Here is a 23,931-nt window from a genome sequence, read left to right as displayed (position 1 = left end):
TAGAGCCCTTCAAATTCGAGGAAGGACTTAGAACAGTTTAAAAAAATAGCCCTGGTAGTTCTGACTGGTGATTCTGAGGACTTTGGTTCAAATCCTGACTCTTCCTTTTATTATGCCATCACCACCACCACCACCACCACTAACTTTTACATATGTTTACTATGTACCAGACACTGTGCTAAGGGCTCTACAAATATCATTTCCTTTGATCCTTACAACCACCCTGGGAAGTAGGTACTATTATTATCCTTATTTTACAGATGAAGAGGTAAAGTGACTCGCCCAGGGTCACACAGCTACTAATTTCCTAGCTGCAGGCCCAGAGATCTAGCCACAAACTGAAGAGAAGGGAATTTTGGGAGAGGGCGCTGGCCATCGGGGGACTCAGAAAAGGTCTCCAGCAGAGGGTGATGCTTAAGCTGAGTCAGGAATGAAGTAAAGGATTGTCAGCAGCCGAGGCCCAGAGGGTGAGCAGTCCAGGCACAGGTGAACCGTGGTTTTCCGTAGCCACTGTCCAGATGTTGGGGGATTGTAGGGAAAGAAGGGTGGTGAATGTTGAGGGCGACAGGACTGCAGGCAGTGCCAACTGGGCCCCCCTGCCCCCTTACCTGTAGGCACTTCAAGGAAATGATTCATCTCCCTGGGTTCAGCCTTGATCATAGGTGTCTGTATCATCTCTCCTGGGGCCTGAGAAAGAAACCAGGATAATAGCAATAGGTCCCATTTCAAACTCTCAGGAGTGTGCATATATTTATGGGCGCAAGGGGCCTCCATCACTTAGCTCAAGTGCTCACTTTACAGATGAGAAAACAAAGGCCCAGAGAGGCTAGGTCACACAGACATAAATGGCATAAACAGCATTCTTCCCACTTGCACTTTCAAGGCCACAAAGTGTTTTTCTCACAGTAACTCTGCGAAGTTAGGGTTAACCTTTACCCTGGCATGAATTCTGAGGTGTCTTCTACAGATGAAGAAACAGAGGTTCCCAGACATCCAGTGACTTGCTCCTAGTCACGGAGCTAGAGAGGGCCGGCCTTACAGCCTCCTCATCCCTGCCCCCAGCCCGAGAGTCTCACAAACCCTGCCTGTTCTTATCTTTGGGGAAGCAGGAGAGGAGCCCAGCGTCTGGGGGGATCATGGGAGGAGCGACAGAGAGCCTGCAGGGCTGCCGGGATGGCCCCGTGCCTCCCTCCCTTCCATATACACCCTGGTCTGGGGGCCCACGGAGTGACCCTTCATTTCTCGGGGCGCTGAGGCAGGGAGCTCCCATTTCTTTGGATGGGGCTCCAGTCAGGGCTAGAAGCGAGCAGCTGGCTCCCCTGCCCCTCCAACAGATGGTTCTGATAAACTCGGGCTTAGGGTCCACTGAAGAGCAGTTTATCCCTTCTCTTCTCTGCTCAGCTCCCTTCCTTTCCCCCCTCCCCCCTCTTCTTCCTTCCTCCTCCTCCTCCACTCTCCTTGCCTTTCCTCTCCCCCATTCCCTAGCCCCTTGACCTCATCCTTTCTCCTTTCTTCTTTCTCCACAATCCCCCCCTGCTCCCCTTTCTCCTTCTCCTCATATCTCCCTTTCATTCCTTCTCCCCTCTTCTTCCCCCCTCCTCTCCCTCTTTATTTGGCCTTTTTTCCTCCTCCCTCTCCCTTGGTCCTTTTGCCCCACCCCCCACTCTGTCTCTCTAACTCCCCCTCTTCTGCCCTTCCTCTTCTCGACTTTCCCCCTTTTCCTCTCTCCTCCCTCCCCACTCTTCCCCTTCTCTTTCCTCCTCCCTCCTCTTCTTTCTCTCCCTCCTCCCTCCCCTCCATTCCTTTCTTCTTACCTCCTCCTCCCCTTTTCTTTCTCCCTTCTCCCCTGCCTCATTTACCCCTCCCCTGCCTTCTTTTTTATCTCTCTTCCTCTCTCCTTCCTTTTCCCCTTTCTCCCTCTCCCTTCCTCCTTCTCTCTCCTCACTCCTTCTCTCCTCCCCTTTCCCTATTTCACTTCTCCTCCTCTCCCTGCCTCTTTCCTCCTCTCCTTCTCTTTCCCCCTTTGCCTTTCTCCTTCTCTCTTTCCCCTCATTTCTCCCCACTCTTCTCTCCAGGGGCCCGGGACACAAAGAGACCTGGTGTTGTATAAATCACATCTGAAGGCTTCCCAAAGAGGGGGGATGGGTGGTTGGAAGGGGAAGATGGGGGGGTAAGGGGGGTAGTCCCAGCACAAACATAGCCTGGGAGTCCTGTCTTCCTTTCCATCTGGCCTGAGTTTAATGAGCAGCAGGGAGTGGAACCATGGAGAGGGGGCTCAAATTTAGTCAGATCTAAAGCAACTTCCTTGGTAGGCCCCTGGGAACAGAGGCAAGTTGGGGGCCACCTGCAGACCTCAGCTCTTTGGCAGCTGAACACCCACTCCGAGTCTGCACCCCAAGAGGTTGGACTCAGACATGATGAGATGCCTTTGTTTGAAGTGGGAATCAAGGCTAGTCCCCAGCATAGAGGGAGGATGGGTAAAATCCCACCTTCACCATCTGGGTTAAGCACTGCCTTCTGGTCCTCTTTTTTTAAAAGCACTATTAGCCTTGAGTTTTTAGGGCCATACTATGAGTTTTTCATGGCATGAAGCTAGCTATGGAGGGTCTATGGAGAGTTCTGGTCCCTGGCAAGGAGCTGGGGTGCGAGTGTTCAATGAAAGGGAAGCTGAAGTACTGAGAGGAACTTAGAGGTCCGGGCTGACAAATGAGGAAAGAGAAAACTAGGAAGTGACTTACCCAAGGTCACACAGTCAGGTGACAGAGATGGATTAATGAATCATAGAATTTCTGAGTTGGAGGAGAACTCTGAGACCACCTAGTCTATCCTGTCCCCAAATGGGAGCTCCCACCACAACTGAATGGTTATCCAGCCCTTGCTTGAAGAGTTCAGGGCAGGGCAGGGTATAACAGAAAGTGCACATTGAACTTTCAGCAAGGAGCTGAAAGGATGAAAAGATTTTGGGTTCGAATTCTACCAGAGAAGGAGTTCTCAATCTTTTTTGTGCCCACCCCATTTGGGCAGCCATCTGGTGAAGCCTAGGGATCCCTTCTCAGAATCATATTTTTAAAAGCATAAAATAAAAAACATAGGATTACACGAGAAACCAATTATATTGAAATAAATGTCATGTTTTTCCTATCCAAATTTACAGACTCCTTGAAATCTATCCACAATCCCCCTGGGTCCTTAGATTAAGATTCAGAGAGATCTCAGAAGCCATTTAGGACACCCCCACCCCCTGTCATTTTACAGATTAGAAAACTGAGACCTAAAAAGGGAAATGAATTGCCCAAGGTCATACAGGTAGTAAGTGCCAGAGGTGGGTTTAGAACTCAGCTCCTCCAATTATGGAGCCAATTAATTTTGCACTGTCACTAAATCTAGCCAGAATTTAAATTAATTCAAAGTTGAATGCTTCGTTCTAGAAGAGACCTTAGAAAAGAGATTCTCAAAATTTTAACAATGAATGTTAAAAATTAATTTTATAAGTAATTGGGGAAGAATAAAATACTAAATAAAAAAGAAGAGAAAGGAGAAAGGGAGAAAATTTGGAACTCAAAATTTTATGAAAAATGAATGTTAAAAATTGTCTTTACATGTAATTGGAAAAAATAAAATACTAATAAAAATAAAGTAAATAAAAGAAAAAATAAAAGGGTTCTTAAACTGAGGTGCATGATTTTAAAAAAATGTTTCCTGATAACTATTTCAATACAATTGCTTTCCTCTATAATCCTCTGTATTTAATTTTATGCATTAAAAACATTCTGGACAATCTGATCAAATAAAATTAAAACTTTTTTAAAGAAACAAAACCAAATGCAGCTAGATTTAAAAGAGAAGTAGATAAATGCGGGGGGGGATTCCTTGCAGCAAATTTTGAGAACTCATTTAAATCTATAAGAATGGGAGCTATTTCATATTTGAAAAGTGGTCCAAGGATATAAACAGGCAATTTTCTAAGGAAAAAATCCAAGCTATCAATAGCTACATGAAAAATGCTCCAAATCAGTAATAATTAAGAGAAATACAAATTAATTCAACTCTTAAGGTTCCACCTCATACCCACCAGATTGGCATAACTGTTGGAGAAGTTTTGTAGCAACAGGAACATTGATGCTCTCCTGGTGAAACACAATTGGTATAGCCAATCTGGATAGCAGTATGGAACTATGTCCTTAAAGTCATTAAGCTGTGCATATCCTTTGACCCAGAGATAGGCCTATACTCCAAGGAGATTAAAGAAAGAGGAAATGGACTGGTATATGTATGTATGTATATATATATAATTGTAGCAGTTCATTTTTGTGGTGACAAAAAACTGAAAACTAAGGGGGTTCCTATAAATTAAGGAATGGCCAAACAAGTTAGGATCTATGAATATAATGGAATATTATTTTTAATCTTAAAATATATTTTATTTTCCACCAATTATAGGTTAAAACAATTTTTTAACATTTGTGTTTTTTTAAGTGTTGAGTTCCAAATTCTATCCATCCCTCCCTCTCTTCCCCCCTTCCTTCCCTAGACAGTAAGTAGCAACATATAGATTATTAATATGCAATCATGTAAAACATTTCATAATATACAAGAAGATTTTAATAAAAGGCAAAGAATGAAAGAAAAAAATTGAAAAACTGAATGCTTGATTGGCTAAGATGACAAAACAGGAAAATGATAAATACTGGAGAGGATGTGGAAAAATTGGAACACTAATGCATTGTTGGTGGAGTTGTGAACTGATCCAAACATTCTGGAGAGCAATCTGGAACTATGCCCAAAGGGTTATAAATAAGTGCATACCCTTTGACCCAGCAATACCACTTCTAGGGTTATATCCCAAAGAGATAAGAGAAGTGGATGGAGGACCCATATGTACAAAAATATTTATAGTGGCTCTTTTTGTGGTGGCAAAGAATTGGAAATCAAGGGGTTGCCCATCGATTGGGGAATGGCTGAACAAGTTGTGGTATATGAATGTAATGGAATACTACTGTGCGATAAGAAATGAGGAGCAGACGGACTTCAAAATAACCTGGAGAGACTTATATAAACTGATGCTTAGTGAGAAGAGCAGATCCAGGAGAAATCTGTACACAATCAGAGACACAACGTATGTGTAACGACTAACTTCAATAGACCGGGCTCCTCTCAGCAATGCAAGGTTATAAGACAACTCCAAAAGACTCCTGATGGAGAGAGATGTCCACATCCAGAGGAAGAGAGGCAGGGTCTGAATGCTGAGTGAAACAAACCACTTGTGTTTCTTTTTCTCGTTTTGCTTTGTTTCCTCTTTCCCACTGATCATTCCATCAGTTATAATCCCTCTTTACGACATGACTAATGATCAATGTGAAGATATTTGTAGATCCTATATTAAAGTGCCTGCCGCCATGATGGGGTTGGCAGGGAGGAGAGGAAAGGGGAGAAAATCTGAAACTCCAGGGACTGTGGAATTGAATGTTGTAAACTAAAAGTAAATAAACAAATTCATTTGATAAAAAATAAAAATTAAAAAAATAAAAAAAAAATAGAATGCTCCAGTCCGTATTCAAACAATATCAGCTCTTTCTCTGGAGGTGCACAGGATGCTTCCTCATGAGTCCTTCAGGATTGTCTTAGATCATTGCATTGCTGAGAATAGCTAAGTTATTCACAGTTCACCACTACACAGTGTTGCTGTTGGTGTGTACAATATACTCCTGGTTCTGCTTGCAGTTCATGTAAGTCTTTACAGGTTTTTATGAAATCATCCTGCTCATTTCTTATAGCACATTAATATTCCATCACAATCATATACCACAGCTTGTTTACCCATTCCCCAATTGATGGGTGTCCCTTTGATTTCCAATTCTTAACCACTATAAAAAGGGCTGCTATCAACAATTTTGTACAAATAGGTCCTTTCCCCCCTTTTTTATATCTTTGGGCTATAGACCTAGAAGTGTTATTGCTGGATCAAAGGGTATGCAGAGTTTTGTAGTCCTTTGGGCATATTTATGATGGAATAGTATTGTGCTGTGAGAAATGATGAAGGGGATGGTTTCAGAGAAGTCAGGGAAGACTTATATGAACTGATGCAGGATGAAAGCAGCAGCACCAGGAGAACATTTTACATGGTAACAACATTGTTAAGTCAAACAACTTGAAAGCTATGAAAATTCTGATCCACACAATGATGATCCACAAGAGATCTCTTACAAGGGACCCTGGGGGGAAAACCCTGGGAAGAAAAATTCCACCCTTCCGAGTCTCTGTTTTCTCATCTGTAAAATGGAATTAATATTACTTCTACGCTTACCTCATAGGGCTGTTCTGGGAATTGAGTGGGGTTAATGTGAGTCAGGCCCCTTCTAAATTTAAGACCCTATCCTAGTAACTGACATATCTATAGAGTGTAACAAACACTTTACCTTCGGCACCCTACCTGAGCCTCAGCACCAGCTGGCTCACAATTAGTGCTTAATAGATGATTGTTGATTATAAAAAACAAGTATCAAAAATAGTTTTTACATGTAATTGGGGAAAAATAAAATTAAAAAACATTCTTTAAAAAAAAAGAAACAAAAAATGCTTGTTAGCTGAGTCTCAGAAAGATTAAGTAACTTGTTCAGGGTCATGGAATCTGGGGATGCTTGTGGGATATGAACCAGATTTGGACTTTAAGCCCATTACTTTAACCTCTAAGTCACTTTGAAAAGGCCTATGTGGAGAAATAGGTTGGGAATGTGTGTGTGTGTGTGTGTGTGTGTGTGTGTGTGTGTGTATGTGTATAGAGCAGAATGGGATGAGAGCCTGGCCTAGGCCTCATCCAGTATCTCAGCAGCTTGATGCAGCAGTTCTGAGAGGTGGGTGCTCTTACTGTCCCCATTTTACACTTGAAAAAGTCAGGCCCTAGGTAATGACTTGCCCCAGGCCATGGTACGATTAAGTGTCGAAGGGGCACAGGATTGGATCTCAGGTCTTCCTGTGTTCAAGACTATGTACTACTGGTCTTAGAGTCAGGAAGACTGGGGTTCCGATCCTGCCTCTGCCCTTAGCTCTGTGAACACGGTCATTTCAGGCTACCTTTCTGAGTCTCAGTTTTCTCATCTGAAAAAATGGAGATAATAATCCCTGTAGTAACATGGCAAGGTGGATGGACTTGGCATCAGGAAGGCTTGGTTTCTAATCCCAACTGGGGCAGGAATGAACTGCGTGTGACCTTGAGCCGGTCCCTCTTGCTGTGGTCATTAATTTAGACCTGGGCAGGACCTTCAGAGTCCATCAAGTCCAACCCCTACATTTTGCAGATGAGGTAACTGAGTCCCTTCCAGATTGGAGAAGTGCCTTGCCCAAGGTTCTGTAAGTAAAGGCAGAGCTGGAATTTGAACTCAGGTCCTTTGACTCTAAATCCTGTGCTCACTGTACCACACCCCCAGGTTCCTCATCTGTGAAATGGGGATAAGGATGAGGATAATGGCTGCTATCTCGAAGGGTTGTCTTGAGGCTCAAATGAGGTCATGGATACTAACTGTCCTGCAACCTTTAAAGCGCTTCCTAACTGTCCTCAATTACCCTGCCTGGCCTTCTCAGCCTCTGATGCATTTTCCAGAGCTCAGGGCTCCTAAAGGTGTTCCAAGAGACCATTTCCTCTCAGTTTCCAAGATCTTTTTCCCATTGCCCCAAAGCACACACAGAAGCTTGCTTTCTCCAGCAACGATAATCAAAGCTCACTTTTCCAAAGTGCTTTACAGTTCAGAAAGCGCTTTCCTCGCAACAACCCTATGGGAGAGAATTATCACCTGCATTTTACAGATGAGAAAACCAGGGATCAGAGAAGGGAAGTTGACTTTCCCAAGGTTCAAGAATCAGAAAATTAGAGAACATAAAGGCCCTTAGAAGAGGCAATAGAAAGAGCCCAGAATTGGAAGGTCAGAGGACCTGGGTTCGAATCCTACCTCTGGTATTGACTACCTGTATAACCCTGGGCAAATTCCTTCTCTCTGGGCCCTGCTTTCTCTTTGGTAAAATGAGGGAATTATACCAGAAGGCTTCTAAGGTTGCTCTAAATCTGAGATACTAATCAAGAAAACCTTAGAGATCACCCCTCCTCATAAGAACCACAGGCTATTTGAGCTGGGCTGGACCTGAACAATCTTGTCTACTCCTAGCTCCCAATTTATAGAAGAGGAAAAATGAGGCCCCTGAGGAGGAGAGAGTGCTGGGCTTGAAGTCAGGAGGTCTGGGGTGGCCTCCTAACTCCATCCTCTTTTAGCTGAGCCTCTGTTTCCACATTTGTAAAATGGAGCTTTGTCACAGGATCATGGAATACTAGATGACCTAGTACTAGAATGCTAGACAAGTGTTGGAGCATGGACCTGAACCCCAGTCTCCCACCTCCCACCCAGGCCAGGTCACAGTTCACTGTCTCCCCTCCTCCGCCATGGACACACACACAAACAAATACCTCTCTCCCCCAGCACTGGGGCCTGGGAAGATGCCCAGAATCCAGGGCTCACCTCGTGGGGGACAGGCAGACGGGAGAGCGGGCCAAGGTTAAACATCGGCATGTCGGCGGAGGTGGTGCTGATTGGGCCTGGGACCACAACAGGGGAGGGGGCTGCCAGCTGGTCTCCGGGCAGCTCAGGCCCCGGGTTCTGCTCCTGTTTCACCATGATGGCACACAGCTTATGTCCCAGGGCCCATGCGCCGTGCTCCAGCTCTGGGGAGAAAGGGTTTGGTGGGATTTAGAGCCAAAAGGCACCTTGGAGAGCATGCTGCCTGACCCCCTTCTTCCCTTTACAGACAGAGAAACTGAGGCATAGAAGTGGAAGTGACTTGTTTAAGGTCATACAACTATTCAAGAATGGTTATAGGCTCAGTGCTTTTTCTACTACATAATGTTTTTTATCCTGAGACATCACACCTTCATGACAGTAAGGGATAGTCTACCATGCATCCCTTACTCCAGACATGAGGGGTGCTTATACTCTCTCTGTCTCTATCTATCTGTCTCTGTCTCTGTCTGTCTGCTGGTCTTTTTGTCTGTCTGTCTGTCTGTCTGTCTGTCTCTCTCCGGCCACCCAAGGCATCCAGAAGACTGGGTCCAAATCCCAGCTGTTAGTTATCTGTGTGACTTTGGGCAAGTCATTTGGTCTTCCCTGGCCTCAGTTTCCTCATCTGCAAAAATAAGGAGGTCAGACTAGATGACCCCTGAGACCCCCTCCAGCTCCAAGTCCATGATCCTGTGATTCTCAGAGGTTACCTAGTTCAACCCTCCCATTTTACAGAGAAGGAAAACCAAGATACGGAGAGGGAAAAGGAGATTATTGACCATATAGTTGAGAGCCATGTGGGACTTTAGAATTTCTCTGATCCAAATCTCACATTTTTGCACTTGGAGAATAATAATGATAACAGCTAACATTTACATAGTGCTTATTATATGCCAGACACTGTCTAGGTATTATCTCATTTGACTGCACAACAACCCTTTGAGATAGGTGCTATTATTATCCCCATCTTACAGATGAGGAAATGGAGGCAAGCAGAGGTGAGGTGACTTGCCCAGGGTCACACAGTCTGAAGTGTCTGAGACTGGGTTTGAACTCAGAGCTTTCTAACTCAGGACCTCGTGATCTATCCACTGAACCACCCAGCATCCAAAGGTGGGAAGGAGGACTGTGTCGAAGAGAATGACAGAAAAATCATTATATTCCTTCACTGGACTCCTTAGGGACCAGGTGAGAAAGATCACAGGGTACAGAAGGAGAGCTCACATTGAGCTCCCTGGAAGACCTCAAGCCATTGAGGTGTGGGCAGTTCCTGACTCTTGGTAGCCACTCCCCTTTCTTATCCCCCTCTGAAGGAGGTGTGTTGCCCTAGAAGACGGAGGGGAGGGAGTACACGCAAGATGAGGTCAGGCTTCCTGAGCACTGTATGCAAGGGGTGGGTCTAGACCCCAGAACTCGGCCCCTGCTGATGCCTGATGGAGAGTACCGCCCTCCTCTGTCTGCAGGACACTTGCTGGCCCTGGCTCTGTCTGCGTTGTGGAAACAACATTTCTTATTTATTGGCAGAAAGGCTGGGGGTGGGGGGGTGGGGTGGTGGTGGTAGTTGTAGGGCTGGGGTGCTCGACTTCTGACAGTAAGTGTTTTCTACAAAACATATTTTTGGAGATAAATCTATAGAGTATATGGAAGTGGAACCAGCCCCCTCAACTCCCCCCATGACCAGTGATGTACTGCATGGTACTGCGGAAAGATGGCTATATTCACTCTCAAAGTTCTGGCTTCTAATTCGGACTTTTGTACTTTCTGGCTATAGGGTCTTGGACAAGCCACCCCTACTCTGGATCTCAGTTCCTTCCCTCAACAAAAGGATTACATCAGGAGTTCTTAACCTGGAGTCTGTGAGCTTTTAAATACTTTGCTGACTGCATTTCAATATAATTGGCTTGCTTTGTCATCCCAGGTAGTTTATTTGATTAATTTCAAAACAGGATCCTGAGCAGGGGTCTATAAGCTTCAATAAGCCTGATTGCTGCCAAAGGGGAAGAAAAAGGATTAAGAACTGCTGGCCTCAATGGTCTCAGGTCCCTTCCAGGACCGCACAAGCGGGTCTTCAGCACAAACCAAATTGTTGAGATGGCTGCGTGGCTTTTTGGAAAGCCCTGCAGAGAGTGGCATTCGTTCAGGGTTTTAGAGCCATGAGTTGTGGTGTTTTCTGAGGGAGGAAATAGGGTCTGAATTGATAGAAACAATTTCTCTTGAGAATTGCTTCTGTTCCTGTCCAGCCCCCCACCCCTCAAAAATAACTTCTACTTTACTATATATTATATTTACTATTCACCATATACTATGCTATATTAACATAGACTATATATTAAATTTATTATAGACTGTATGCTGTTATATTAATATAGACTATATATAATACTATACTATATTGACTGCATACTATGCTATATTTACTATAAATATAATAAATATACTATATTTATTATAGACCATATTAGACTATATACTATGTTATATTTACTATAGACTATATACTATACTATATATTATATTTATTCTAGACTATATACTATACTATATTATATGGTATATTTACTATATGCCATAGTATATTTACTCTAGACTATATACTATACTATATATTTACTATAGACTATATTATATTTGTTATTTACTATGCTATATTTTCTATATGCTATATAATATTTACTATATACTGTAAAGGATGCTAGGCCTTAGAGGCTGTTGAGTACAAATCCCTTATTTTACAGATAAGGAAAATGAGGTCCAGAGAAAGAAGGGGGTTTGCCTAGGGCTGCACCATTCCTGAGTAGCAGAGCTGAGCTCCACATGGGCTCTCCTTCTGTGCTCTCTGGGTCCTTCTCCACCTTCCCCCAGTCCCTGGGGAGTGCCAATGGAGGTACATGGTCTGTCTGTGAAATACGGGAGTTGAAATCGATGGCCTCAGAGGCCCCTTGAATTCTAGGTCTATGATTCTGTGGTCTTTTTCCTTCTCCTTCCTGGTCTCTTTCCTAGTCAGAAGTCAAACAGGGCTCCTGTTGAATTTAAAAGTCTCAGAGCAGAGCATCTCTTATAACACATAGGTGAGGAGGTCTAAGGAAGACTCCCCTAGGGATCTAGTCTGGCATTTCTTCTGAGACCAACTTGGCCTTCATTGGTGGGAGGTTTTGCACTTGCATTTTGGGAAGTAAGGGGTCAGCAACAGTGACTTGGGTCCCTGGCCCCTGGGGCCTGGAGAAGTGATGAGCTGGGCTGGCTGAGAGTTGCTTGCCTCACCCTGCCCTGCATCCCCCTCCACCCAACCCTGGGCTCTTCCTGGAGGGATTGGTGGAAGGTAGAACAGCCACAGGCCTCCCCAGAGCTCCAGGGACACACATGTGCTCTCCTAAATTACAGGGTTTGGTCCAGGCCACCTCCAGGAAGCTGCCCCCTGCAAGGTGCCCACAAACAAATTACTTTAAAAATAGGAGCTGTGTGGGGCAGGCTGAGTAGTAAATGGAGCCTGGCTGGGCTGGGCTGGGTGAAGGCTGGGGAGCAGAAAGTTTGTAGTGGGCTGGAACAAGCCACAGAATGGGCTACACCCCTGTCCCCGCCCACAGCTTCCCAGATGGGGGGCAGTGGTCCCTTCCTGCGCCACATTGGGACATGGAGGAAGAGGTCTGAGGGAGTTCTCAGAGCTAGGCAGAAGTCAAATGGGGGAACCTGCTGAACTGGAAAACCTCAGATGATCATGGAAAACCAGTAGGCTTTCCTGCCACCCAAAGCCATGAGGAGGGTGGGGCAGGTGAGGCTCTGCCCCAGTTACCAACATGTGGTGTGGGGGAAACATTTCCTTCCCAGAGCCATCCCAGGACAACTAGCCCTTTGTTCAGAGGAGCTGTAGGGGAAGGTGAGCCCCAGGACTGGCCAAAGACTCCATGTTTGGGGAAGGGGAAGAAAGGGAGAAGGTAGGCGGGCCCTTCTAGGACCACGGCCCAATTCCTATTATCTGTGTGGCATGGTGGAGAGAGCTCTGCGTCTTGGGTCAGGAAGAATTCCATCCTAGACCAGCTGTATGACATGTCAGATCACCATGATGGGTCTCAGTTTCCTCATTGATAAAATAAAGGTATTGGATTTGGTGACCTCTAGGGTCTGCCTGGGCCAACCCCCCTTTTTCCAATAACTAATTTGCCCCAAGTGCCAGTACCTACCCAGAGTAGAGTCTTCATGAATATGCCCATTTAACTAACTGCTGGGAGAGTTAGTCATAGCTTTGTTTAACCTACCCTGGGCCCCAGTGCAGGGCATTAAAAACAAACACCTGTCAATTCAACAGACATCAATAAATCACCTACTACGTGTAAGGCACTGGGCATACAAAAGCAAAAAATGTGATGGCCCCTGCTCTCAAGGAGTACAGATGAGTAAATATAAGGCAATAGCTGTCCCCAGCATTTCTATCAAGCTTAAGGTTGGCAATAATATTATCTCATTGCTTGAGGAGGGAAAGACCACCTGCAACTTGGGGAGGGGATTGAATCATGGACTTCTTCATGGACTCAAAGGAACCTCAGAACCCATCTAGTTCAGCCACCTCATTTTACAGATGAGGAAACTGAGGCCCACAGAGCCCCATTTTAGAGATGAGACCTATAAACATGATATGTTTAAGTAGTAATATCATAGGGTCATAGGTTAGAGCTGGAAGGAACATCAGGCCATCTAATCTAATCTAACTCATTTTACAGGTAGGGAAAAGACCTAGGGAGATTATGTAAGATGAATTCCAAATCTGTCATCTTCTGAGTCCTCACTTTGGGGAGCCTTCTCCTTCTCTGCCCTGACCTCTCCTTTACTCCTCTCCAGTACTCACCTCTTGGGCTGTCCTCTGTCTTGACTGGGATGAGGGGACTCTGGGGGGCTGAGTCACCACTGAGGGAGTAACTGTGCTCTGCCTGGATGCCCGGGGTGGGCGGATCTAACTCCATGTCCAACAATGGGTTCTTCTCAGCCAGGATGGGGTCATCAAAGAAGCTGCTGAAGAGGTCATTGGAGAAATCCTCCATGTTTTCTGAGAACGGCTCCAGGTGCTCTGGGAAGTGCTGGCAGAGGGAGGAAGGGGAAAAGAAGACAGAAGGTCATTGTCTGCTAGGTTTTGTCCAAGCAACTATTCAAGTCAATTCAGTTCCTGCTATGGCCCAGGTTCTTGGGGATACACAGGTGAAAAATGTGTGCTTTTATAAAGGATGTAGCGATTTATGGTCCCCTTGCCTCAAGGACCGTAATGGGAGAGAGAGGATATGACAGGCCTATAGACAGGTATGATACAAATTCAGGAGTGATGGGGGAAAGGAGAGAAACAGACAAGTCTCAGTGCAAAATTTGTTCAGGGAGCCAAGGCCTCTATTGTAATATGGTGCCTAGACCAGGTTCTCTGTATGGCCTCGGGCTAATTAATGGAATGATTATCACACTTTCAGATAACACAAGGTTGGGATAGATAAACAATTCATTGGAGGGTAGAGTCAAGATCCAAAGAGATTCCTATAAGTAAGAGGGGCAGCTAGGTGGTGCAGTGGCTAGAACACTAGGCCTGGAGTCAGGAAGACTCATCTTCATGAGTAGAAATTTGGCCTCAGACATGGACTAGCTGTGTGACCTTGGGCAAGTCACTTAACCCTGTTTGCCTCAGTTTCCTCATCTGTAAAATGACCTGGAGAAGGTCCAGTATCTTTGCTAAGAAAACCCCAAATGGGTTCATGAAGAGACAAATATGACTGAACAACCGCAACAACTAGGTGAAAATATTGGGTGGAAATGAATAAAATGAAATTGAATAAGTTTAAATGTAAAGTCCAACACCTGGGTGCAAAGGATCAATTTTAGTAGTACAGGATAAGGGAAACATGGCTAGACAGCAGTTCAGATGGAAAATATTTCTGGGTTTTAGTGAACTTCAAGTTCATTATCAATTAATAGTCTGATAAAGCTGGCAAGAAAGCTGATATAGTGACATTTGGTTACATTGATATGCATCATCTTGAGGACTAGGGAGATGAAGGCTCCACTTTAGTCTGCCTGGCCTGATCACACATGGAATATTATGTTTAGTTCTAAGCATTGAATATTAGAAAAGTTGATAAGCTGAAAAAAGTCCAGAAAAGGACAATAAAGATTGGGAATGACCCTGGAGATCATGCCTTATGAAGATTGAAAGAACTGGGGGTGTTGATCATGGAGAAGACTGGAAGGAAATTGGACATGATAGCTGTTTGAAATTTGAAGGAATATGGAACATTGGAACATTTCAAAATTTATTCTGCTTGACCCAAGAGAGCAGAATTAGTAGTAACAGGTAGCAAATTTTGGCTCAGGAAAAAAGACTTTTTAACACTTAGAGTTATACAAAAGCAGAATGGATTGCCTTGGGAGATCTTGGGTTCTCATTCACTTGTGATCTTTTTTTTTTTTTAATTTAATCTTATTTTTCTCAATCAATGAAAATCTCCCCTCTTTCCCTCCCACTTCCCTCTCCTCCATTAGGAAAAACAAACTCCATTACAAGCTATAGTCAAGCAAACAAAATTCTACCAATGGCCTTGTCCACAAAATTATGTCTCCATCATCTATGTGGAGTTGGGTGGATGTTTCATCTTAAGTCCTTCGGAATCATAGTTGGTCATTGCGCTGATCAAAGTTTTTAAGACTGTCAAAGTTGTATATAATATTGTTGTTATTACATAAAATGTTCCCCTGGTTCTATTCACCTCACTCTGCTTCAAATCATACAAAATCTTCTTGTGTTTCTCTAAAACCATCTCTTTCATCATCTCTTACAGAACAATAGTATTCCACCCCATTCATATACCATGAACATAACTTGTTCAGTCATTCCCTAATGGTGAACACCTTCTTAGTTGCTACTAGCAGCCTTGAAGCAAAGTCTGATGCAGAGCTACTTGTCAAGTTTGCTTCATGAGGAAAGGAATGGACTAGGGTCTCTCTGAGATGTCTTCCAATTCTGAGATTCTGTGATTATTACTCATGGAAAGTCTTATCTACTAGATGAGAAGCCAAGGTCCTGTTGAACGGTCCTCTACCCCCCCCCCACCCCCCTTGGCCCCATCTTTTTGATATGTGAGAAGCTGATATAATAACAGAAAGAAGCATAAGGAGACTTCTTTTTTTAATTATATTTTATTCTTCCCCAATTACACATAAAACCAATTTTTAACATTCTTCTTTTTTAAGTTTTGAGTTCCAAATTCTATTCCTCCCTTCCTCCCTCCTGAGAGGGTAAATAATACATGCAGTTTATGCATGCAGGCAGAGACTCCTGATGGTAGCTGAAGGGAGAATGGCACTAATAATTAACATTTTTTTATTGCCTGCTGAAGGTGTCCCTGTTTTGCTGATGAGGAGACTAGACTCTAAATCTTGTCTGATGTTCTGCAAACCAGTAAAGGGTATTATTGGGGTTGGAGGTCCCAGTTTTGAATCCTGGTTCTGCTACTTATTGCCACTGTGACTGTGGAGAATTCACTTGACCTCTCTGAGCCTCAGTTTCCTTATCTGTAAAATGAAAGTTTGGACTACATGACTTCCTAGGCACTTCTAGCTTCAGGACTATGATGCCATGACCTCAGTCGGCATTAGATCAGAATAAAGAATCCTTTCAACAGCCTTCTTGTGAGTAGTCACCCAGACTTGTAGTGATAGGAAGCCCATGTCATCACAAGATAGCCCATTCCAGGTGGAGTCTGACTCTTGGTGACCCCATTTGGGGTTTTCTTGGCAAAGACACTGGAGTTGTTTGCCATTTCCTTCTCCAGCTCATTTTGCAGATGAAGAAACTGAGGCAAACAGGAATTGCCCAGGGTCACACAGATAGGAAGTGTCTGTGGCTGGACTTGAACTCAGGTCTTCTGACAACAGGCCTAGTGCGCTATCCACTGAGCAACCGGCTGACTCTAAGCTCCATTATGAACAATTATAATGAAGTTCTGGCTAATGCTGAACTGAAATATGGCTTAGTTCTTTATTCATCATTCTTCTCTATCAAATTGGACATGCCCAATCCTTCTCCCACTGGTCAGTCTTTCAGATACTCAAAGGCAGCTGCCATATTCCCTCCCTTCCCCCCAGTCTTCTCTTCTTCATGCTAAACATCCCCAGTCCCTTCAATTGGTTCTACCAGATCACAGAGATCCAAAACCCCAGAACACCCTGTAACTGTAGTTGGGCTACAACTCCTAAGCCAGAGAGCCAGGCCAAGGGATTCCTTAGTCATGACTGTCCTGAGTCTGGCCAGGCACTACGAGGCTCCCTCCCCAGCAGCCACAACTATAGAGGAACTACAAAATCAGAATCACAGAATTTGAAAATCAGAAGGGAGCTCAATGGCTGTCGCACCTGACCTGTATCTGAAGAAGTAGCCCCTTTACAACATATCTGAGGAGTGGTCAGCCAGCCTCTGCCCGAAGATCTCCAGGGAGGAGAATCTTACTATTTTCTTCTACTCTCGAACAGCTCTAGTTGCTAAAAAGTCCACCTTGCCCAAGCCTGACTCTTTGTAGTCTCCCCTCATGCTTCCGATTCTGCCTTCTAGGGCTGAACAGAACAGAGCTCAACCCTTTTCCCCATAACTTCCCTTCAGATACCTGAGAATGGCTGTTTTATTTCACTGAAGTCTTCTCCAGGATTAACACTCCTGGTTCTTTGCTCAATCCTGATTATGGCTCAACCTTGAGACCTTTCCTGATTCTAGTTGGCTCTCCTTTGAATGCTCTCCCAAACCATCACAGTTTTTCTATCTTGAGCACCCAGAATTGTGATCAGACAAAGGCAGAGCAGAGCAAGACTAATTTCTTTACTCCTGAAGTTCTGCCTCTCTTAATGTGACCAGGATCCCATTGGTTTTCATGGCTACCATTTCCCTATATTGACATACTGAGTTTGTGGTCTACTAAAATCCCCAGATCTTTTTCTGACCAATGGCTGTCTAGCCACGTCTCTCCCAGTAATCCCCTTTGATTTCTCAAGTTACTTTCATCACCCTTATGATCTTTACAGGAATTCCCATTTGACAGATGAGGAAACCAAGGCCCTGAAAGGTCAGGTCACTTATTCAAAGATACAGAACCAGCTGCTTCAACAATTGGAATGCAGATCTCTCCAATCCCAGCCCTGTGACCTTGCTGTGACCTCCTATTAATGTTCTTAGTGTGCACCCCACAATCCCAGAAATTAATTCCCTGCTCTGGGGGTTGGTGGTTAGAGGTATAACTCTCATCCAAGTAGCCCCTGGAAAGGAGAGGGTGAAGGCAGCAGGAGGAGGAGGTCAGGGGCTCCCTGGAGAAGCCCGGATTTTCATTTCTGCCCTCTGCCTAGAAACATGTGGGAATGTTTTCATCTGAGTAACGGTGACATCTGTTCACACACTGTATGCGCCTCTTCCCCTAACCCCAGAGCTCATCCCCTTTTTGCATTTGGACTGTGGATGCAGCCATGCTGTCTATACTCTCAGAGTAGCCCCCAGTCTCACTCACAGCCCCTAGCTGGAGTTTCTTACCCAATTTCCCTCCTGGATCTCCCTTATCAGGCTAAGCCTGGGATTGGGGAGGGGAGGGAGCGGATAGAAGGCTGGTGAGTCAGATGTTAAGGTATTCCTCCAGCAGCTTCTTCTCAGGAGATAAGGGCTTGCCAGTTAGGCTCCCCACTCCCACCCTCCCAGGCCTGAGAGGGCCTTTTCCCCAGTGTTGGGGGCCAGGTCCCCTAGGGCCTCAGTTCCAGGGAAACATCTCTAGGAGGGGGCCTTCGGACCGGGGCTCAATGTTGGCCCCATCCCCTCTCTGGCTCCCCCTTCTTCTCCCTTCCTTTTCTCCTCCTCCCCCACTGGCTACAGCAGCCAAAATCCAGCCGAGAGCTCCACTTCCCGAGTTTTGAAAGGAGGATTCCTTGATGAGGAGGGGGCAGCCAAGGGGCACGAGCACTGCTAGTGATGGGAGACACTCTTTTTCCTTGGCTGGGGTGTGATGGTCTTTGCTCCTCTTTTGGGGGCTCCCTAGGAGCTTAGAGAGCTGTTCCACTCCCTCCTTCCTCCCCACAATTCCCTTCACTCCACAGCCCCAATTCCCTCTAAGAGTCTGGCCTGATCTCAGCACTGGTGTGCTGGGAACCTCAGGCCATACATCACCCTGCCTTTGGAGAGGCCCTACCAGTGAGATGCAGCAGGATGCAGTGATGGAGCCAGACTTGGAACTAGTCACTTGATCTCTTCAGCTAAGTGGATAGAGTCCTGGACCAGGAGCCAGGAAGACCTGAGTTCAAACCTAGCTACAGACACTTTGCTAACTGTGTGACCTTGGTCAAGTCACTTAACTGCTGTCTGCCTCAGTTTCCTCAACTGTAGAAGAGAGATAATGTACCTACTGCATTGTCTCAAATGAGATATTTGTAAATTGCTATATCAAATTAACTTCCCTTTGTTCTCTCTCTCTGTATATATATGTACACCTCCATGTGTCTCTGGAACACAATGTAATCTCCTTAAGGGCAGAGGTTTTCACTTTTGTCTTTCTCCAGTTTCCTTATCTGTAAAATGGGGATCATAATAGCATCCACCTCCCAGGGTGTCATGAGGACAAAAAGATGCTATTTGTAAAGCACTTAGCACAGGCACCATCAGAATGGCAGTTTATCATCATCATCATCACCACCACCACCATCATCATCGTCATTCTAAATGCTCAATAAAAGCTTGTTGATTTTCTTCACCAGGGTCCCTCAACAGAGGGTCTCCCCGAATTTTTTCATAGGATTCTAGATCTATGGCTGCAAGGGGTCTTAGAAGTCATGTAGGCTAATCTCTACATTTTAAAGATGAAGATACTGAGGCTGAGAGAGTGACTTGGCCAAGGCCACATGGGCAGGTAAGTGTCAAAGCCAGAATTTGCACACAGGTCTTTTCCCAAAGCATCCAGGGCATGAGACTGTTAGCTCCCTGAGGACAGAACCCAGGTCATCTTTAATTTTGGCATTCCCAGCACCTGGCTGGATCCCAGTTAGAGACACCACCAAGAATTGATTTGACTTGACTTGAATTGTGGTAAGATTGAGCACAGAACCAGAAGCCACCTGGATTCCAGCCCTGGCTCTGCCATCAATTACCCCATGTTGGGTAAGAGAAAAATCACTTCTCTTCCCTGGGATTCAGTTTTCTCCTGTGTAAAATGGGGGGAACGGGTGGGTGGACTGGGGCCTAAAGGGTTAAAGGGGAGACCCAGAAGAATGTCAGTAGTATGGGAGAAAACAGGAGAGACCTCGTTAGAGGACCTGGGCTGAGTCCTGGCTCTTCCAGTTACTACCTGTGACTCTGGATGAGTTGTCTCCTCTTGAAGCCTCAGTTTCCTCATCTGTCAAATGGTCGTGGTGGTGGTGGCCTAGATGGCGTCTGAGGTACCTTCCAGCTCAGAGCCTATGATTTTATGATCTCATCAGATGGCCATCTCCACCTCCCCTTTCCCTCCCCAACAGATTAAACTGGGGAGGGGGGTGTTCATTGGTCAGGTCCACATTCTCTAGCTCGAGGCCCGCCCACCCAATCACATGCCCAAGTCTCCTTCCAACTGGAGCATTCTAAGCTTTTAGGCACTCAGAGCCCAGAGCGGGTCCACAGGGTTCTTTCCTTTCCTCCCCTTCAGCTCCAAAGCTGAGGGACAACTCCTTACTCTGATCTCCCTCCCTCAGCTTCTCCCAGCCCCTTTCTCCATCCATCTAAGTAAAGATCCTCTCCTATCCAGATAGCAGCCCCTTCAGGGAGTGGGGAAAGAGTTCGTTCCTCCCACTCAGATCAGAGCTCTGGGTCTGACCCTGACCCTTCGGTTGCCTCTTGCCGACCCAAATAAAAGGCCCTGGGTTTGCAAGATGGGTGTCCAGGAGTCTCAGGGTCCTCCAGGGTGGGAGGTGGAGAACTGGAGGTACGGGAAAACAGACGGGAAACGTTAGAATTGTTCTCCCCTTCTCTTTAAATATTTTTCCTACAGATGTGCCAACATAAATCTTCCTTCCAGCTGTGACATGTGCAGCAGCTGCTTGGTCTGCCCTCCCAGATAGGAACGAGCCGCGGGTGTCCTGGGCTCACAGCCCTCCTCACCGCCGGTGTCAGCCTTGGGGGGGGGGGGAGGGAAAAGGGTGGTCTAAGTTCAAATCCCTGGGTCACCCTGGCCAAGTGATTTCCTTTCTTACCAACCTTCTCCATAAGGGGAGGAGGTTGGAAGGTGGTCCTAGCGTCTCTGACCTTAAGCCTACAATTTAGTCCTCCTGCCCCGAGGAAGGAACAGGTGACCTTAAAAAGTCGCCCCTCACCTAAGGTCAGGCTGAGCGTCTCCTCCTCTCCCATCCCCTACCCCACAAAGGGGGGAGGAGATGCGGAGAAAGTATGGACTTGGGCACGCTTTTTATTTTGCCTCTTTTGCCCATGTGGTCTAAGGTAAGCCTACTGAAGATACAGGGCCACGCCTCTAACGCCTTACGAACGTCAGATGCCTTGGAGGCATTCATTCAAGCAGCATGATGCTGCCTCTGGGTTCTCCCCAGGAGGGTTCCTGGGGACGTCCTCACTATCCTCGCCGCCTACACTGGCCCATTCCTACGTCCTGAGCTCCGGGAAAGCCTCGGCCCCGCCCGCAGTTCGGCGGCCCACACAGGGTTAAGAAAGGAGCCTCCCCCCCATCTCCCAGCCTAGCGGTCCACAGCCATCCTCCCTCTCCCCTCCGGGAGAATGCCGCCCGCCCATTGGTCGGCTCCCTGAGGCCTGCAGCCAATGGGAAGAAGCAGCGAGAGGAGCCAACTGCTGAGCCTGCCCAGGGAGCGGGATGGGGCTCGCGAGGAGTGCAGGGTTAGGACGGAGGAGCTGCAGCCCCCGACGGCCCGGCGCAGGGATGCGGGATGGCGCGACCCCCGGGCCCGGGCCCTAGGCTGCCCGAGACGCCCCGGCAAAAGCGATAGCTGGAGCCGGGGCTCCGGGGCAGAGAGGCTCCTCCCTGGGTCTCCTGGGTCAAGCTTCCCTGGGACTTAGCTTCCCCAGCGGAAGAATGGGCCGGGAATTGTCCTGGCTCCCCCCACCCCCATTGCAACCAGACTTGGGGGACTCAGAACAGTACAGGCCTTTTGAAATTAAGGGGCAGCCATCTTCTTAAGGGGCCTCGTGACGCTAGACATTCATGAAGCTTTTATTACTCTTGGCCCCCTCTTCTAGCAGAAAGAGGGGAGACTAACGGAGTAGGGTCAGGCCTCGGAGGGACCTTAGAATATGAAATGTCAACACTGGAAGGAATCTTAGGGTCAAGGATGTCTCAAGCGGGAGAGAGGCTCAGAAACCATCTATTCCAATCACCCCCAATCGCCCCCCCCCTTTTTAAACAGATGAAGGAACCGGAGCACTGAGAGCTTAGTATTTCAAGAGACATTCCCTTCCCTTCCAGGAATGAACTCATCAAGTCTATTTCTCAAGCCCGCTGTCACTCCCCAGTGCTTCAGAGAGGACTGAGACCTTCCACGATAGGGTGGGCATTGGGACAAGAGCCCCGCAGGACCGAGGGGAGGACCCCTCCTCCACCCGAGAAAGAAGGATACCAGCTTCTCCAGCTTCCAGCTATCGTGCTGGGAGGGGGGATCGCTCCTCGATGTCTTCTACCCTGGGCTGAAAACCCTTCCCACAAAGAGTCCTGCTACGGGACTCTCCGCCAGCCTCCATCAACTTCTCCTTGCTTGGAATCTTCCCCACCCCCTCCCATTTTCCCCAGTATCCATTGGGGAAAATTTACTGTCTACTCCCATCCCCCAGGGAGGAGATAGAAGAGATCCAGACAGAGGAGGGAAATCCCAGCTCTAGGAAATTCTTTTCAAGGGAGAGATGGATGGGAGACAAGCTTGCTCACCCTCTCCCCATCTTCCCCCAACCTCTCCCCCTCTCTCCCAGCTAAGGCCCCCAGCCTGAAGCTTCCCACAGGGATTCTGGGGGAGAGGTACATTCCTGGGAAGTTACTTGCCGCTTGGTCACCGAATGTTGTTTCATTCCTGGGTCTGAAGGGCCACTGGTCTGAATCACTATGTCTTTAGGGGAAGGCAGCTGGGAGAGCTAGCTGGGCTGGACGATAAGGTCATGAAAATGGAAGGGAACTTCAGAAGCCACTGAGTCAAACCCCTTCATTTTACAGATAAGGAAAGTGAGGCCTGGGGTGGGGGGAGTGACTTGCTACAGTCACCTAGCCAGTAAGTGGGGGGAATCAGGATTTAAACCAAGGCTCCCTGACTCCAAGCCCAGGAATCTTTTTCACTAAACCACGATGTTTGGACTCTGGGCATTTAGTTGAACCCTAATAGTTTGGTCATGGTCCAGGGGCCCTCAAAGGATGCTGCAAAAACTAACCACTCTCTTGGTTGATGATCAAGACCTCAGGCCTGGGAACAGTCATAGGGTAGAGTGAAGGAAAGGTCCTGGAGATACATGGGAAGATACAGAGGTGAAGTTTCCCTGATTATAGGAGAACATTATCATCATTATCATCACAACCAACCTTAGTATATTTTCAGTTTGCAAGTTATTCTGGTATTATTATCTCATTGGAGCCCTAAAGAGTATCATCCCCATTTTACATTACATTTTATGGGCAAACTGAGGCAGATAGTGGTGAGATAGTTTGCTTGGGCTTCCAGTAAGGATCTGAGGCAGGATTTGAATCCAGGTTTTCTGGACTCCAGTCCAGTGCTCTATGTATGCCACAATACTAGCCCCATAACTGGGATCATAACATTTAGAGCTGGAAGAGAATGCAGGGGGAATATGTAAGTATCAGAGCTGAGATTCAAACCCAGGACTCCTCACTCCAATCCAGTGCTTCCCCAAATGTGTAATGCACAGGGCCAGCACCATTTAGGGAGATTCAGAGTCAGGGGCTCTGGGTTCAAATCTAAGCTGCCAGATTTAGGGACCCCAGGTCCCCTTTGCCTGTTTACTTACATCTTTCTGGGCCCCATAACTTTCTGGGGCTCCTGTTGGTACCTTCCTTCCATCTGGGTCACTAGCTTCTGCAACAACCCAGGACTCTCTGATTTCTGGAGAGAGTAGGGTCGGCTCAATCCCAAAGCCCCATCCCTGGAGCCTTGGCACAGGAGGCCTGGCACCCTTCCTCAGGAGGAAGGAATCAGGCCCTAAATGTGGACCAAGATGCCTCAGCACACCCGCCCTGGCTGAGCCCTCCTTCTGGTCTCCCCTCCACTTCCATCTTGGGCCCTGAGGAGACTTCCTGACCCAGAATAAGGGTTGTGGGGGAGGGGGATGATTCCAACCTCAGACTCACTCATCCCTCTCCTGCCCTCCCCAGTCCCATGAGAAGCAGATGAAGAGGTTTCATATTTTCCC

General features: G+C 46.6%; 1 protein-coding gene across 2 annotated transcripts in view; it reads right to left on the bottom strand.

The window, feature by feature from the left end:
- Positions 1-23,931, bottom strand: part of CREB3L1 (cAMP responsive element binding protein 3 like 1) — a 54,318-nt gene that overhangs the window by 14,432 nt on the left and 15,955 nt on the right. For both annotated transcript variants that reach the window (XM_069091517.1, XM_069091516.1), the window contains exons 2-4: positions 13,381-13,609; positions 8,505-8,707; positions 609-687 (exon numbers count right to left, since the gene is read on the bottom strand). In XM_069091517.1, coding sequence (XP_068947618.1) covers positions 609-687; positions 8,505-8,707; positions 13,381-13,609 — 511 coding nt within the window. The remainder of the gene's footprint in view (positions 1-608; positions 688-8,504; positions 8,708-13,380; positions 13,610-23,931) is intronic.

The sequence above is a fragment of the Petaurus breviceps genome, unplaced genomic scaffold (genome assembly GCF_028583685.1).
Source record: "Petaurus breviceps papuanus isolate PSGF00001 unplaced genomic scaffold, PetGlider_PUasm1.0 188, whole genome shotgun sequence".
Lineage (NCBI taxonomy): Eukaryota > Metazoa > Chordata > Mammalia > Diprotodontia > Petauridae > Petaurus > Petaurus breviceps.
The sequence above is the reverse complement of the archived record's forward strand: the minus strand, read 5'-3'. Positions and strand labels throughout refer to the sequence as shown.